We start from the raw sequence: 14894 nt of genomic DNA, 5'->3' as shown, positions 1-14894 counted from the left end.
CTCTCCATCCTATCCTTATTTATTTCATACATCCTCCCATTCATCCATCTGTCTTTGTATTCATGTGTTCTGTGTAATCATAACTGACTAAGAAAGTGCTGCTGAAACACATCACAGTTTAATCCCTGCAATACATTGTATAGTTGATGTGAAATATATGGAATATATAAAGCAGGGTTCCCTAACTTGCGGCCCGCGAGTGATTTTATTTGTTGTTGCATTTTATTTTTTATTGTTGGACATAAAAGACTGTAAAAACTCCAGCAAATCAACTCCAAGTGATTTCAATTTTGGAAATCTATTCCAAAGTATTCCCACGCATAATAAAGAGATACATGTGATCGTATACAAACGTAAGCAAGGTTTGAAATTTGTTTGGGCTTCTTGCGGTCAATTTGCAGTATATAAATTATTTGTAATTAAGTTACGGCCCCCTAACCATCCGCTCAAGAAAGAAATCGGTCTATGGCTGAATCTAGTCGATGATCCCTGATTATGGGATATAAAACATAATATGATGTGAAATATCGATTTATGATATATTTCATATAGTGCATATTTTATTGACTGTACTATGATCTGTTTGTCTGCTAGAGGAGCTGAGGCCTGTGGTGACCAACCTCACAGTCTCTGACGTGACATGGGACAGCTTCAATGTGCACTGGACTCCCGAGGACGGGGAGTTTGAGAGCTTTGTCATTGAGGTGACAAACTTAGAGGGAGGTCCAGAGAGTGAGAACCTCACCCTGTCGGCTGATGCCTTAAACCTGGGCATTTCTGGCCTGAGTCCTAACACTTTGTATAGGATTGGCCTGTACGGGCTCCACCAGGGCTCCTTCCAGGAGCCGGTGTATACTGAAGTCACTACAGGTACCTACGAATGGAGGTGTCCCCCAAGGTTCTGTCCTTATCCCTCTCTTTCTTACTTTTTCTTCACTGTGCCTTTTGAGCAATTTCTCTCTATTCCAGTTGGGATCTGTGGGGAACAGCTTACACACAAACCTGCCTGTTTCCATTCACATTCAAGCATCCACAGCACTGCACGTAGCAAGCAAGATCACTGACGTAACCCTTCAATTTAGCCTTTTTTACAAATGACAATGTTTCATTCTAACAACACCATGCCATGTGTCATTCTTACCCTCCAGCCACTGTGTCCGTCTTTCACCACAGGGCAGGGTGCTGGGCATCACCCACACAAACCCTTACCCTATAACTGAAACAAGCAAGCTGCCCGCAAGTGACCAACCTCACCCTGTCTCACCCCCTCCTCACATTCCATCCCATGGCCTGAGTGCATGAAGCCCTCCCCCCTGCCATTACATGCATCGTGGTGAGTTTTGATGTGCTGCAATGATTGCAAAAGAAAACCAAACAACACCTCCTCCCTCCCATCCACATTAAACAGTGTCCATTCGTCATCATTCCATCACCCCCCCACCCCCCCATCCTCACAAACTGAGTAATTAACCTATAGCTTGTTTGCCTGTTGGAGTCATGCTTTAACTGAGTGGCCAGAACGGCTGAGTGACATTAGAGGTCTATGTATTGGTTTCAGTATGAGAGAGACTGGAAATGTAGGCCTAATAGTATACAATGAACAGTGGAGGCTGCTGAGGGGAGAACAGCTGGCTGGAAAGGAGCAAATGAAATGGCATCAAACACCTGGAAACCATATGTTTGATGTATTTGATACCGCTCCAGTCATTACCATGAGCCTGTTTCTCCCCAATTCAGGTGCCACCAACCTCCTGTGACAATGAATACTATGTACTGTGTGTGTGCTGTAACAACATTAACTCCTCTTTTAGATATTATATTTGTGAAACATTGTTAATTCCAACTATAGTGCAACAAAAACGGCAACTTATTGTCCTACTCAATGCAGTGTGTGTGCATGATTTGAACTTGTTTGTGAATGTCTCCCTGCACGTAAGAGTTTTCCCTTTCCCTTGTCAACAAACTCTTCCAAGGGCATGGAGTGTCTTTAACATCATCACCCATCCATGTTATTAACATCATAGGTGAATGGCTCTCCTGCTTGGGTTTGGCAATGTACTATCTCACCAACAACATGTCCACTGTCTTCTAGTCCAGCGTTCTCCAACTCCTGTCCTGCAGAGCTATTGAGTATCCATGCTTTTGTTCCAGCCCAGCACTAACTACAGGTTACAATTGTTTACTATTTGAAACAGGTGAGTTAGTGCTGGGCTGGAACAAAACATATTGCACACCCAGTAGCTCTCCAGCACCGGAGTTGGAGACCTCTGCCTTAAGTCACATTTTGACACTAAATTCAACCGTACACTTTTGTCAAAAAGCGTACTTGTCAAGTCTAGCTAATCTGAAGCCACCTTTTATTTTCATGGATACCCTGTCCTGTTGACTTTCTTTCTCTCTCCGGCACTTTGGCTATCTGTCACTTTCCCTGTTTGTGTCTATGTCAGTGTCTTACTCTGTCTTGTCTGAACAAACACTAAACAAAACATGCACATCTATTTTTAGAATAAGAGCTAGTCCTGACCTGGCTTAAATTGGAATAATGATGACATCACTTACACTTTATAAGGCACAAATGCTATTATTATTCATGTGACACATTATGATCAGTTCTGATGTGTTACACTGCAATACACACTGCTCAAAAAAATAAAGGGAACACTTAAACAACACAATGTAACTCCAAGTCAATCACACTTCTGTGAAATCAAACTGTTCACTTAGGAAGCAACACTGATTGACAATACATTTCACATGCTGTTGTGCAAATGGAATAGACAACAGGTGGAAATTATAGGCAATTAGCAAGACACCCCCAATAAAGGAGTGGTTCTGCAGGTGGGGACCACAGACCACTTCTCAGTTCCTATGCTTCCTGGCTGATGTTTTGGTGAGTTTTGAATGCTGGCGGTGCTTTCACTCTAGTGGTAGCATGAGACGGAGTCTACAACCCACCCAAGTGTCTCAGGTAGTGCAGCTCATCCAGGATGGCACATCAATGCGAGCTGTGGCAAGAAGGTTTGCTGTGTCTGTCAGCGTAGTGTCCAGAGCATGGAGGTGCTATCAAGAGACAGGCCAGTACATCAGGAGACGTGGAGGAGGCCATAGGAGGGCAACAACCCAGCAGCAGGACCGCTACCTCCGCCTTTGTGCAAGGAGGAGCAGGAGAAGCACTGCCAGAGCCCTGCAAAATGACCTCCAGCAGGCCAAAAATGTGCATGTGTTTGCTCAAACAGTCAGAAACAGACTCCATGAGGGTGGTATGAGGGCCCGACATCCACAGGTGGGGGTTGTGCTTACAGCCCAACACCGTGCAGGACGTTTGGCATTTGCCAGAGAACACCAAGATTGGCAAATTCGCCACTGGCGGCCTGTGCTCTTCACAGATGAAAGCAGGTTCACACTGAGCACGTGACAGACGTGACAGAGTCTGGAGACGCCGTGGAGAACGTTCTGCTGCCTGCAACATCCTCCAGCATGACCAGTTTGGCGGTGGGTCAGTCATGGTGTAGGGTGGCATTTCTTTGGGGGGCCGCACAGCCCTCCATGTGCTCACCAGAGGTAGCCTGACTGCTATTAGGTACCGAGATGAGATCCTCAGACCCCTTGTGAGACCATATGCTGGTGCGGTTGGCCCTGGGTTCCTCCTAATGCAAGACAATGCTAGACCTCATGTGGCTGGAGTGTGTCAGCAGTTCCTGCAAGAGGAAGGCATTGATGCTATGGACTGGCCCACCCATTCCCCAGACCTGAATCCAATTGAGCACATCTGGGACATCATGTCTCGCTCCATCCACCAACGCCACATTGCACCACAGACTGTCCAGGAGTTGGCGGATGCTTTAGTCCAGGTCTGGGAGGAGATCCCTGAGGAGACCATCTGCCACCTCATCAGGAGCATGACCAGGCGTTGTAGGGAGGTCATACAGGCACGTGGAGGCCACACACACTACTGAGCCTCATTTTGACTTGTTTTAAGGACATTACATCAAAGTTGGGTCAGCCTGTAGTGTGGTTTTCCACTTTAATTTTGAGTGTGACTCCAAATCCAGACCTCCATGGGTTGATAAATTGGATTTCAAATGATTATTTTTGTGTGATTTTGTTGTCAGCACATTCAACTATGTAAAGAAAAAAGTATTTAATAAGATTATTTCTTTCATTCAGATCTAGGATGTTTTATTTAAGTGTTCCCTTTATTTTTTTGAGCAGTATATTTTTACCTTTCTTTAGTCTTCACCACATCCCCAAAAGCTTGCCGTTGTATTGTCAGAATTAAAATGTGCATGTCATTCATTTTTCATTATATTCAAAGACTATCGAGAAAGGCAGGTGTGAGGTGAGTGCCATGTGAAATTGCACTTATTATTCTCATAAAATCTTTGATAAACAAAATAATCTACAATCTATTATCATCCTCTTAGACAGATAATTGAATATGTAGCAGCCAAACGAGTGATTTCATAGGCGATAGGCATATTGCTTTTAACATTTAGCTTATTTCAAAATCCAATAACTGTTTCTTCCTTTAGTGAGCGAGCCAGTGGTTGGCAATCTGTATGTATCTAATTTAACGTCAGAGAGTTTCTCCATCTCCTGGAATGGCACTGAGGGAGAGTTTGACGGTTATGTCCTGGAGATTATTGATTCAGATTGGCTGAAGGAGCCAAAGGAATATAACATATCCCAGAATGCAATGTCTTATGACATCACAGGGCTAAAGCCCAGCACTGACTATATAGCCTACCTCACTGGGATTGTCAAGGGATCACGAACCCATGCTGTCAGTATTATTGCATCAACAGGTATTTCTATTTTGTTTGTTTTATTTATTTCTAAAGCCAGAACGAGCACATTATCACTTTGCTCCATATCGAAGTTTGCAATGCTTTTCTGATCATTTTTCTTGAGCACACATAATTATTATATAAAATACACATTTTTAGTGACTACCCATTGACTTCATTATAATCTGGGTCACTTGAAGTTTTTGACACTGGATTAAATGGAAAACAGTTTATTGAGAGGAAAAAAGGATAGTAACAGTGTGCCACCCTTAAAAAAATGAATGAATGCTGACTTTTCTCTCCTTTGTAGCTGCAGACCCTGACTTGTCCAGGCTAGTTGTTTCTAACGTTACCTCAGACAGACTTTCACTGTCATGGAGGACGGGGGAGAAGGCTTTTGATAACTTTATAGTAGAAGTCAGAGAGTCTGCTTTGCCCTCGCAGGCCATGGGCCGCACCCTGCCTGGAGCGGCTCGCGCCACAGTTATGACTGGCCTCAAAGGGAGTACAACCTACGACATCAAACTGTACGCCAGCTCCGCTGGACAGAATACACAGCCCCTATTCGCTGTAGTCACCACAGGTATTGCATCGCATGTATTTTTTTCTCCATATGTCATAGTCATACTCCATATTATAATTACGAATTCAAAAGCTATTACTCTTAACTAGCTCATGAGTAGTCAAACCCCGACTATGAAAATAATCATAACTTTATAGTTCCAACCATAGTCCTAGACTGTCAAACAGATAACGTCTAATTTTTATATCACACTCCTCATCTCCCCTAATTCAAAATCACTGTTCTCTTTTGTCCAGAGGCAGTCCCACAGTTGGGCCCAATAGCTGTGTCTGAATCTAGCCCCGATAACTTCACCCTGTCCTGGGGCACAGTGGCTGGTCACTTTGATGGCTTTGTCATCCGGGTCGGTGACCCTGAACAGCTGTTTGATACACTGGAGTTCACGCCGTCTGGCGAGGTCCGTAACATTACAGTCACTGGCCTAGTGGACGCCACTGACTATGACATTGAACTGTACGGTATTTCTCATGGGCGCCGCACCCCTTCCGTTTTAGCCCATGCCGTCACAGGTACTATGTAATTTACTCAAATCTTACCACTTATTTTGAAACACTGACAGGGCGGAAGTGTGTGTCCCAGTAGCCAAAGAATTACACATGACCTCTCCAGGGGCCCACCCAGGTTTAAGCGGGACAAATTTGCAGGTTTTGAATAGTGTTCAAGTGAACATTACTTAGAGGTGTGATGGATACAATATTCACTTTAGTGTTTCAACACCCCCTTGTATCTACCTGACATGTCCACCGTTTTTAATTAGGAGTTTGTCACCCATTTATAAACATGATATAAATCTTTAGGCTATGTGCATGACTAGATTCTCCTAATTGAATTGGGGCTCTACAAGTCATAGGGCCAACTGCGCCAAAGACTACAAGTACTTTTGCAATCATTGCACACATCAACTACCATATGTATTCTCACCACGTCTTACCCCTCCTCTACCCGACCCTAATCCCCCCTCACCCCAAAAAACTCCCGCTCCCTCCAGCATCATTACCCAAAGTGGAAAACTTGACCATTTCGGAGATCACCCCATTCGGCTTCCGCGTGTCCTGGAGGGCGCATCATCCTCAACAACAGGAAGGGGCTCCCTCTACTGTTGGCTTCGGCCACTTTCACATAGTGGTGTCAGACTCAGGCTGGCTACTGGAACCTCAGGAGTTCACTGTCCCTGGCAACCAGAGCTTCTTGGACATCTGGGGCCTGATCACTGGCATAGGCTATGAGGTCAGGCTGACTGGGGTATCCAGTACTGGGCTGGTCTCCCGCCCACTGACCACAGTGGCTGTGACAGGTACCACCCACAGAGGCGTCATGGCTGTTGAAAATGAGGGGGCATGAGCCCCTTACCAATTTGATCAATTTGTAGGATAAAAGGTATACAAGATATAGATGATTTTTCTCACAATTCATTGAAATACATTGAATTCGGTCATCAGCCTGCCCCCTCAACAATTAAGGTGCATGATGCCTCTGGCCATACTACACACACTGTAGGCTGAAATTCTAAGATGCACACAAGTAACTTGGAGTTCGGATTCGGCCCTGTACAATGAGGCTTCTCCATCACAGTGAGGTGTCACTTGGGACTGCTTGAGGGATTGGTCACTATTCAGTCGAAGTGAAAACACAGGTTTACTTTACTTACTCAAGGGGTGATGGATTCCCAACTTGTACTTTTACTGTATCACAAAAAACTAGTAGGCCTTTCCACTAATCTTCTAAGAAAGGATGAAATATTAATGCCATCAATGCTTTACTTTGGTGGGGAAGCCTCAACACACAACCCTACTACCTCCTCCAACATCTCACTTACTTTTCCAGAACAATCTGATTACTGTTAATATTTTCTTCATCCTCTTCATGTTTGAAGCATCATGGAGGTCTTGCCTGTGTTTTCAGTTTGAAGCTTAATTGTTACAGCGAAGAAGTGTCTGGTGCTCTGCTTTTTCCTCTCTCCAAAATATGAAAATATGTTTTCATATTTTAAACTGTGTTTTCCCCTCAGATTTCTCATAATGTGACACTGTGAACGTTACGGTGTAAAGGATGCCATTTTCAGTGGACACATATCACTGTCACTAAGAATTGTTTGAGGTAGGCTAATCAAGCAATATCTAAGTTTCACCTGTAAATATTAGACTGATAAGGCATTTAAAAAAACAGTCTTTATTTCCAGTTGAAAATGTTTGAGGATGGTTATGGACCATTGATTGGATAGTAGGCCTAGCCTATAAGTAGGAAAACACAGACAAATCAACATGGCATTTTCAGCATGAAATGTCAGTTGACCTAACCACTCGTTTTTTTATTTACCTTTGAATGCACTGAATGCAGGGCTGGCATTGAGGATGCATGCGGTGTGGATGGATTGTTTTGGCCAAATCCTTGGCTTGATGCAACAATCACGGAGAATAGTAATTGTGGATGTTGACTTGCTAATTGACGTCAATAAATGTCTCCACAACCATGAACGTGTCTATTTCTCAATAAAATAACAAAGGAATGCAAAGCACCTTGACGATTTGAAAGCATGTCAGAGTGGTGGTAGCAAGTTCATGAGAATTTAACCAAAAACTAGGAGTCCTACTATCTCACCTTTTCCATCTAGTCGCCGACAGTCGCCGTCGTCAAATTTGTTTTCTAGTAATTGGGTGAATGTTTCTCGACAAATACGTCGAATTGAATTCTCTTTCCAACCAGAGGCTGAGCCAGAAGTGGAGCACATGTTTGTCTCGGACATCACTTCAGACAGTTTCCGCCTGGCCTGGACCGCGGATGAAGACATGTTTGATAGATTTGTGATCAAAATTAAGGACTCCACAAAGTTTGCGCATCCACAAGAAGTCAACGTCCTTGGTGACGAGCGAACCAAGGTTTTAACGGGACTCACCGGCGGCACCGAGTACGAAATCGAGCTGTACGGTGTCACTTTGGAACAGCGCTCCCAACCGATTACCGGTGTTGCTCGAACAGGTATTTAAATAAAGGGCCTATTTTCTGACAGTCTGAACTATCAGTAAATGCCGAAGCACAATGTGGTCTGCATCTCACTTCTCTCGTCTGGTTTCTCTGGAAACAGGTGTCTTGATTACAAGATGCAATACTGATCTTTGTTTTGACTGGGTTTTGTAATAATACCTTTTGTTTTTACTGGTTTTCTTTTCCAAGGGGTATGCCTTCAGGCAAATATCTAAATTGCCACTGATCATTATTTTATGTACTAATAGTCCTAGGCCTGTGAGCATCAAGGAACCAAACAAGTGGCGCAGCGGTCTAAGGCACTGCATCTCAATGCTTGAAGGGTCACTACAGACACCCTGGTTCTAATCCAGGCTGTATCACAACTGGCCAGAAATGGGAGTCCCATAGGGTGGCGCACAGTTGTCCGGGTTTGGCTGGTGTTGGCCGTCATTGTAAATAAGAATTTGTTCTTAACTGACTTGCCTAGTTAAATAAAGGTTACATTTTTTAAAAATGGTTTTGCATGTCTCTTTTTCCCCATATGATATCCTTTTCAAAAATATGGAGACGTGTTTTTGCATTAGATTGTGCTGCTTATTGGCTTTAAATGCAGCTCAAAGTCCATGTGTTCTGATGCCCATTATAGATTTGTCAGTGTGTATATTGACACACCATAGGGCAATAGGCCTATTCTGTTGAATAAACTGACCTCAGTAGAATCGATTCCTGATCAAAAATCTAACTCATACAGATCAATCTAACTTTTCTCATTTTTTGCTTGCCTTTTTAACCCTGACCCCATCGCTGTGCCAGGCCTGGGCGCTCCAAGAGGCATCCGCTTCTCTGAAGTGACTGAGTCCTCAGCCATAGTCCATTGGATCATGCCTCGTGCCAGAGTGGATAGCTACCGCATCATCTATGTGCCTCTCCAAGGAGGTGAGTGAATAGCCTCATATCTTATAGTGGCAGTAAAGTATACCCATTATAATAAGGATATTGGACTGCGTTTATATAGTACTTTAGGCCTCAAAAGGGCTTCATGTGGCATGAGGGGAGGAATTTCCTCTCCTCCATTTTTTTTCAAATTGGACAAAGCACTCTCTCTAGTGGAATATAGAGTAATCACAAGGTTTCTTCACACAATAATGTACACTAGTGAAGAACTGTGAATATCTGCAGCTGCTACCAAGGAAGGAAAGGAAACCAGTTCCTTAAAGTGGATTTAACAGTACGATTTAACAGCAGCATTAAACATGTATTTACTTCAGAATAGAAGAACGTAAAGTAGCATAAATGCCATATTTTCTCTCATCAACAGGCAGCCCAATGACAGTGCTAGCAGATGGGACTGAGACCCAGGCCTTGTTGCCTAACATGTTGCCAGGAGTGACCTATCAGGTCACCATCTTTGCTGGGAAGGGCCTGGAGGAGAGTGACCCGGGGTCAGAGAACATCACCACAGGTGTCTGACTACTCTTTAGCATACATTTACACATTTGACCTTTTACTAAATACATGAAATTATACAATACGTTTACATTCAAGTCACAGTGCTATGAGGAGGATAGACAGAAGTCTCTGTGTTATGCATAGACACTATGAGCATTTCATAAATCATTAGCTTCATACATTCATACTCAACAGCACATATGGTACTCCTCTACTCTGTCCACCCCAGTCAATTATTCCTGGGAAAAGTATGACATCATTGCATTGGGTTGTTTGCAGGTCATAATACTGTCAGTACAGGTGTTTGTTTGCTGAAGCTGTTGTGGCTACAGGCCTATGTGTGTAACAAAGCTGTGTATTTTCCTCCTCCTTAGCTCTGGACAGGCCTCAAGCTCTTTCTGCTGTCAACGTCACTGACACGACCGCCCTGCTGCTATGGCAACCAGCTCAGGCCACCGTCGATGGCTACTTCATCACCTACAGCGCAGATTCAGGTTTGTGTGTGTTTCACAAGAGGCCCAAGGCACAGATTGCCAGGAGCTGACGTGTATTTGTCTACATGATGTATTTTTATCCGTGGTATCCCTCATCACTAGCCAAATAGACTGTTGGTGGTGGTAACCAGGTGGTGATATTGTCTCTTTCCTCTGCTGTCTGCAGTGTCCCCAGTGATGGAGCACGTTTCTGGGAACACGGTGGAGTTTGAGATGGGCTCCCTTGTCCCTGCCACCCACTACACAGTCGGGGTGTACTCCATGAGGGAGGCACAGAAGAGTGGCACCATCACCACTGAATTCACAACGGGTAGCTCTCCAATTAGATGCTTTATATAGGAGCATTGGGTCTGATTTTCAAACAACAATCAAACTGTGTAATATTTTATTGTTCATAAATTCAATGAAGTGCAGTATTGTATTGTCCATGAATTCAATATTAAGACATCTGTGATATCATTATTTAACACGTTTAACATAGTGTTGTATGTGATCCTTCCACTTTCCTGTTTGTGTCTGTAGATGTGGATTCTCCTCGTGACCTGGCAGCCAGTAACGTCCAGACAGACAGTGCCACTCTCACCTGGAAGCCTCCGCGTGCCACCATCACCGGATACATCCTCACCTTCACCTCACCCGACGGCACAGTCCGGGTACGGGTTTGAGTCCGCACACTGGCCCCCACAATCGATCATCAATGGCTATTTTACAGCTACATTTTCCAAAGTGCTTTACATTATGAATAAAGATTGATTTGATTTGAATACAGGAAGTTGTCCTGAGCCCTACAGCCACATCGTACAGCGTGAGTGAGCTGAGTGGCTCTTCAGAGTACAGCGTCAGGCTACAGGCCATCGCTGGAGCCCAGCGGAGCCGCCACGTCACCAATGTCTTCACCACCAGTAAGTAGACTGCTGAACACACCACCTCCATCCCCTCACAGCTTTACAATGGGCAGATCTCAAGTGATCTCAGATCTCAAGTTTCCTATGTAGTGCACTGTTTTTGATAGGTGTGTGTGTGTGTGTGTGTGTGTGTGTGTGTGTGTGTGTGTGTGTGTGTGTGTGTGTGTGTGTGTGTGTAGTTGGAGGGTTATACAGATACCCTAAGGACTGCTCGCAGGCTCTGCTGAATGGAGACACGAACTCTGGCACCTACAACATCTACCTGGGAGGGGACGAGAGCCAGCCCATCCAGGTCTACTGTGACATGACCACGGACGGAGGTGGATGGATGGTGAAGAACACACACACACACACACACACACACAAAGTCTAAACTCCAGGTTTGATTGGATTGACCTTTACATGTTTGTGATAATACTGAAGCCAAACCAAAGAAATCAGGGCTTGTATATGACAGGTTCTGTCAACTCTCTTTACAGGTGTTCCTGAGGCGCCAGAATGGAAATCTGGAGTTCTTCAGGAACTGGAAGAATTACACCGGTGGCTTTGGGGACATGAATGATGAATTCTGGTTTGGTGAGTCCACATCTCTCCACCCTTCCTTTATTTGTATTTTATTTTCTCCCTTTGTTCAATATTTGTGGCCAATGCGGAAGTCAAACCACAATCCTGGGGTTGCATCACCATGCTCCAACCAATTGAGCCATAGGAAACAGGAATGGCACTGTGATGTCATTTCCTGTCGTTTCAGGTCTGGCCAACCTCCACAAGATGACGGCATCAGGCCAGTACGAGCTGCGTGTGGACCTGAGGGACAACGGGAAGTCGGCCTATGCTCAGTATGACAAGTTCACCATCGCAGAGCCACGTAGCCGCTACAAGATGTACTTAGGAACATACAGCGGCACAGCAGGTAAGGACAATTATGATAATAGCTGTGTTTATTAGTGCTCCTGCATAGAAAATCTAGTCAGATCTAACTTTATTAAAATTCCATTGAAATATACCAATACACTTTACAGTAAAAAAAAGTCACAATATAACTGTGATTGAACTATCCATATTTCTTCACACCAGTCAATGTGTTTCTCTTGTTTCCTAGGTGACTCTATGATCTATCACCATGGTCGGCCCTTCTCCACGTACGACAATGACAACGACATTGCAGTAACCAACTGTGCACTGTCCTATAAGGGTGCCTTCTGGTACAAGAACTGCCATCGTGCCAACCTCATGGGAAAATATGGTGACAATAGTCACAGCAAGGTACGGAAAGTGTGGCCTACAATGTATTGACTTCCTTTCTGCTATCACAAAGTGTGTGTGTGTGTGTGTGTGTGTATGTGTGTGTGTGTGTGTGTGCGTATATTATATTCTGGTCAGAGTATGAAACAAGATTATTACATTTATTATTTATTACACATACTTTTGAAATACTGCGGTGTGTAAACATGTAAAAAAAAGTCTACTTTTTTTCAGGGTATCAACTGGTTCCATTGGAAGGGACACGAGCATTCAATCCAGTTCGTCGAGATGAAGATTAGACCCGTCAACTTCAGAAACGTTGAAAGCCGACGGAAAAGATCATAGACTTAATACCTGTACATGCTTTTATTGTGAAGATATTTGGTGGAGGGTTTGGAATGGTCAGAATAGGCACTTTTGTGTGTTTGATTTGTTTTATTGTTTGTGTTCATTGGAAAATGTTCAAGCCAAATATGGCTCCCTATATTATGTCCAAAGATATTTGAATATGCCAATTAAGAATAAGGCAGTTTGATTATGAAATGTGAAACAATGAAAGGAGATTTCAGTTACTCTTATTTTTATGGTGAAGGTAAAAAGAGTCCTACTGTAAGTTTCACTCTCGCTCTTATGTCCTATTCTCCCACACTGTTATGTTCTCTTTCTGGCAGTTGATTAAAAAAAACTGTATGAGCACCGTTAAGCTTTTCAACTAGGCACATGGAAATAATAACGTGGCTTGATGCCACATGCCTCAGTCTCCCCAGACATTAAGGGACTGGGGAAATAAAGCTATCGAGGTTAAAGGAAAATTGCACTCAAAAACTATATTTTCGTCCACTGTTGATACAGTCCTACAATGTTTTGCATGTCAGCAGATACGTTTTCAAGATATTGGACTTTGAAGAAGCAAAGTGTCACTTGCCACATCAGCATAATGATGTAAAATGCATCATATGATGCAAAATGCATCATTATGATCATGTGACAAGTGACACTTTGCTTCTTGAAAGTCCAATGTCTTGAAACCTTGACTGCTGACCTGCAAAACATTTTGGGACTGTATCAAAGGGGGACAAATAAAAAAAATAAAATAAAAGAGTTTCCTTGTACAGACCTGAGTGCAGGACTGACTGAACTGGGTATCATTTGTTTCATATTGAGTGATTGATATTTCAAATGTCATTTTATATTATTTTCAACCTATTGGAATTCATGAACAGTGTGTCCACATATACAACAAAGCAGGAAAACTATTCTTGAGAAGATTATGGTAGTGATTTTAACCACTGACATCATTGAATACCGGTTTAAATTATGCTTGACATTTTTTTTCCAACTGAATGAAAAACAGATGTCTATATGAAACCCTCAATACAATAAAATATACTTTGTTAAAAGGCGTCAACATTTTTCTTGCTGCCAATGTCAAACATACCAGTTTCCCTTTACATAAAAGTTTCCCTTCAACAGCAGATGGCAGTGTTGAGTGTTCATGTGTTCATGCCTTAATCATGAGAAAAGTACTCGTCAGTATGCGTCACACAGATTGAGAGCAAATTAACTAATAGGCCTAAAATAGCGAAAGTATTCAACAAACAATAATACACATCAACTTACTAGACTACTTCTGTAAAAGTGGCTCTTTAATGTTGTCTTTTTGTTATCTAGGGTAAACAAGAAAAAAGTAGGCTCATATCAAAAGGATTAAATATGCTGTGGTGTCATGTACCTACAGAGTGATAATATAAAATATAGATATTTTGTTAAGGGAGACATGTTATTTTCTCCTTATTAGTCTGAAAGCAGCAAAGAATGTGGAGCAGCAGATAGATGGCTAGGGGAGCCACCCTGGTCTGTGATCATGTGGTTCTACAGGTCAAGTCAGAAGAATCACTCATGTATCCCTATCTCCTCATGTTAAAGGCCCATGTCTTCATTTGAAAAACCACAAAACGGCAGGCCCGTCACTTTCATGTCGACCCATACAGAATAGAAGAAACCCATCTGCCACAGGTATCAATGTATGACAGTAATGTAGGTGAAGAAAAACATGGTGTGAAATAGTTGCAAAGACTGTAAGGCTGTGTTTACTGAAAAGTCCCTGGTTGATATTGTGAGCATTCATCATATACCATGTACATGTAGCACACAAACTAACATCCAGCACACAGGCAAGTATTCCCTACATCTCCGGTAATGCGATGATTGGATGATAATATTACTACACAGTAATACAGAACAATAATATTTCATAACTAGGCCTGGATGAAATCAGCTTGTTGATCAAGTTTATTTGTCTGCCTTTTTAATCCATTACATTAAATGTACTGTATTGCAGTGTTTTGATTGATGATTTCAAATCCTACTTGAGGGGTTTAAGGAAATTCTTATTTAATCTGTCTGCATTCATAACATATGAACTTGGGTTGCAGGAGATTTCCACTGGGACATGTTATAGAGACTT

At 42.9% G+C, this 14894-nt stretch overlaps 1 protein-coding gene across 10 annotated transcripts in view; it reads left to right on the top strand.

Moving 5' to 3' along the window:
- Window positions 1–13827, top strand: part of tnca (tenascin Ca) — a 42739-nt gene extending 28912 nt beyond the window's left edge. For 3 of the 10 annotated variants that reach the window (XM_029709677.1, XM_029709676.1, XM_029709675.1), the window contains 17 exons: window positions 595–870; window positions 4533–4805; window positions 5098–5370; window positions 5607–5879; window positions 6359–6664; window positions 8074–8346; window positions 9148–9270; window positions 9653–9796; window positions 10158–10277; window positions 10444–10587; window positions 10800–10930; window positions 11047–11179; window positions 11362–11513; window positions 11662–11758; window positions 11934–12095; window positions 12285–12448; window positions 12662–13827. In XM_029709677.1, coding sequence (XP_029565537.1) covers window positions 595–870; window positions 4533–4805; window positions 5098–5370; window positions 5607–5879; window positions 6359–6664; window positions 8074–8346; window positions 9148–9270; window positions 9653–9796; window positions 10158–10277; window positions 10444–10587; window positions 10800–10930; window positions 11047–11179; window positions 11362–11513; window positions 11662–11758; window positions 11934–12095; window positions 12285–12448; window positions 12662–12772 — 3155 coding nt within the window. In that variant the 3' untranslated portion in view covers window positions 12773–13827. Of the gene's footprint in view, window positions 1–594; window positions 871–1148; window positions 2651–4532; window positions 4806–5097; window positions 5371–5606; window positions 5880–6358; window positions 6665–7378; window positions 7845–8073; window positions 8347–9147; window positions 9271–9652; window positions 9797–10157; window positions 10278–10443; window positions 10588–10799; window positions 10931–11046; window positions 11180–11361; window positions 11514–11661; window positions 11759–11933; window positions 12096–12284; window positions 12449–12661 lie in introns of those variants that run through there. The other 7 variants (XM_029709681.1, XM_029709678.1, XM_029709679.1 and 4 more) reach the window with 5 other exon arrangements.
- The last annotated feature ends 1067 nt before the right edge of the window (window positions 13828–14894 follow it).

The sequence above is a fragment of the Salmo trutta genome, chromosome 23, assembly GCF_901001165.1.
Source record: "Salmo trutta chromosome 23, fSalTru1.1, whole genome shotgun sequence".
In the NCBI taxonomy this organism is placed as follows: domain Eukaryota; kingdom Metazoa; phylum Chordata; class Actinopteri; order Salmoniformes; family Salmonidae; genus Salmo; species Salmo trutta.
This window is presented reverse-complemented; position numbering and strand designations above follow the sequence as displayed.